Source organism: Mauremys mutica, chromosome 1, assembly GCF_020497125.1.
Source record: "Mauremys mutica isolate MM-2020 ecotype Southern chromosome 1, ASM2049712v1, whole genome shotgun sequence".
NCBI classification, from domain to species: domain Eukaryota; kingdom Metazoa; phylum Chordata; order Testudines; family Geoemydidae; genus Mauremys; species Mauremys mutica.
Window position 1 is genome coordinate 364,171,299 of NC_059072.1, and position 1,321 is coordinate 364,172,619.

General features: G+C 48.1%; 1 protein-coding gene across 1 annotated transcript; it reads right to left on the reverse strand.

Moving 5' to 3' along the window:
- Positions 1-235: 235 nt before the first annotated feature.
- Positions 236-1,072, reverse strand: LOC123362487 (putative olfactory receptor 52P1). Its single transcript, XM_045002815.1, has one exon. It carries the CDS (start codon positions 1,070-1,072, stop codon positions 236-238), a length of 837 nt encoding a protein of 278 aa, XP_044858750.1.
- Between the last annotated feature and the right edge of the window lie 249 nt (positions 1,073-1,321).

A 1,321-nucleotide genomic window follows, 5' to 3' on the forward strand; every position in this document is an offset into this window, starting at 1 on the left:
GAGGCTGACAGGTGATGCAGAAAGAGATCAGGTGATGGTCAGAGACAGTGAACTTAGCAACAGAGAGAGCAGAGCTTGGTGATGGAGTGATAAAATGTTAGGTGTGAGGAACTTCTCAGACGGTGAATTTCCACATTTCTGAGAACAGCAAAAGTAGGAGAGAGCACCTTTGATTAACAGGGAGATCTCCTTTCCCCAGCTTGTCTGGCAGGTTTAAATTCAGTGGCCCAGCTGATCACCTTCTGCAGCTGTATTTCCCCACTTTGTCCCGAAGCTCTTTGGTTTTGACCCCATAAATGATAGGGTTGAGCATGGGGGGGACAAGGAAGAAGAGGTCAGCCAAGATGATGTGAATATGGGGAGCGATGCCCTGACCAAACCGGTGTGTCAGAGTGGTGAAGAGGACGGACGAATAAGACGTCAGCATCACACAGATGTGGGCTGTGCAGGTGTTAAGGGCTTTCTGGTGAGCTTTCCTGGAGGAGATTCTGAGGACGGCCCTGGTGATCAGACTGTAGGACAGGGCAATGAGCGTCAGGTCTGATCCCATGACTACAAAGGCCATCATCAAGCCATATGTCCTGTTGACGGTGGTGTCTGCACATGAAAGCTTCACCACAGCTATATGCTCACAGTGTGTGTGGGAGATAATGCGGTTAGGACAGAAGGGCTGCCGGCTCAGGAACAGGGGCAAGGGAAGAGCTAAGAGAACCGATCTTATCAAACCCACTAGCCCTAATATAGCTATCCGTGCGTTGGTGAGGATGGTGGTGTATCTCAGAGGCCTACATATGGCAACATAGCGATCGAAGGCCATTGCCATGAGGACGGCTGAGTGCATAATGGAAACTGCGTGAAGGAAGAACATCTGGGTGAGGCAGCCACCCACCGTAATAATATTCAAATTGAACCAAAATATAAACAGTGCCTTTGGCATAATGGAGGTAGTCGTGCCAATGTCTGTGAGTGCCAGCATGCAGAGCAGCAGGTACATTGGCTTGTGCAGGGTCTCCTCTTTGCCTATAACAAACAGAAGTGTGAAATTTCCCAACATTCCAACAATGTAGAACATAGCGAAAGGGATGGAAATCCAGAGATGCTCAGCTTCCAGGCCAGGGATGCCTGTTAGGATGAATGTTGAAGGGACAGAGTTTGTGAGGTTGATTCCAGCCATGAGATGGTTGATGCATCGATCGGGCTCAGAAATGCTCAAGGTGCCTGTAATGATAGGGAAACACAGTGAGGTGGGTTACATACTTTATTATAAAGAGTACAGTAAATATTTTGTAGTTATTACCAATCTAGAAATGGAGGTGAGCAG

Excerpts from the sequence above, each read along its gene's own strand:
- LOC123362487 (XM_045002815.1), bottom strand. The coding sequence starts at position 1,072 with ATGTTCTACATTGTTGGAATGTTGGGAAATTTCACACTTCTGTTTGTT.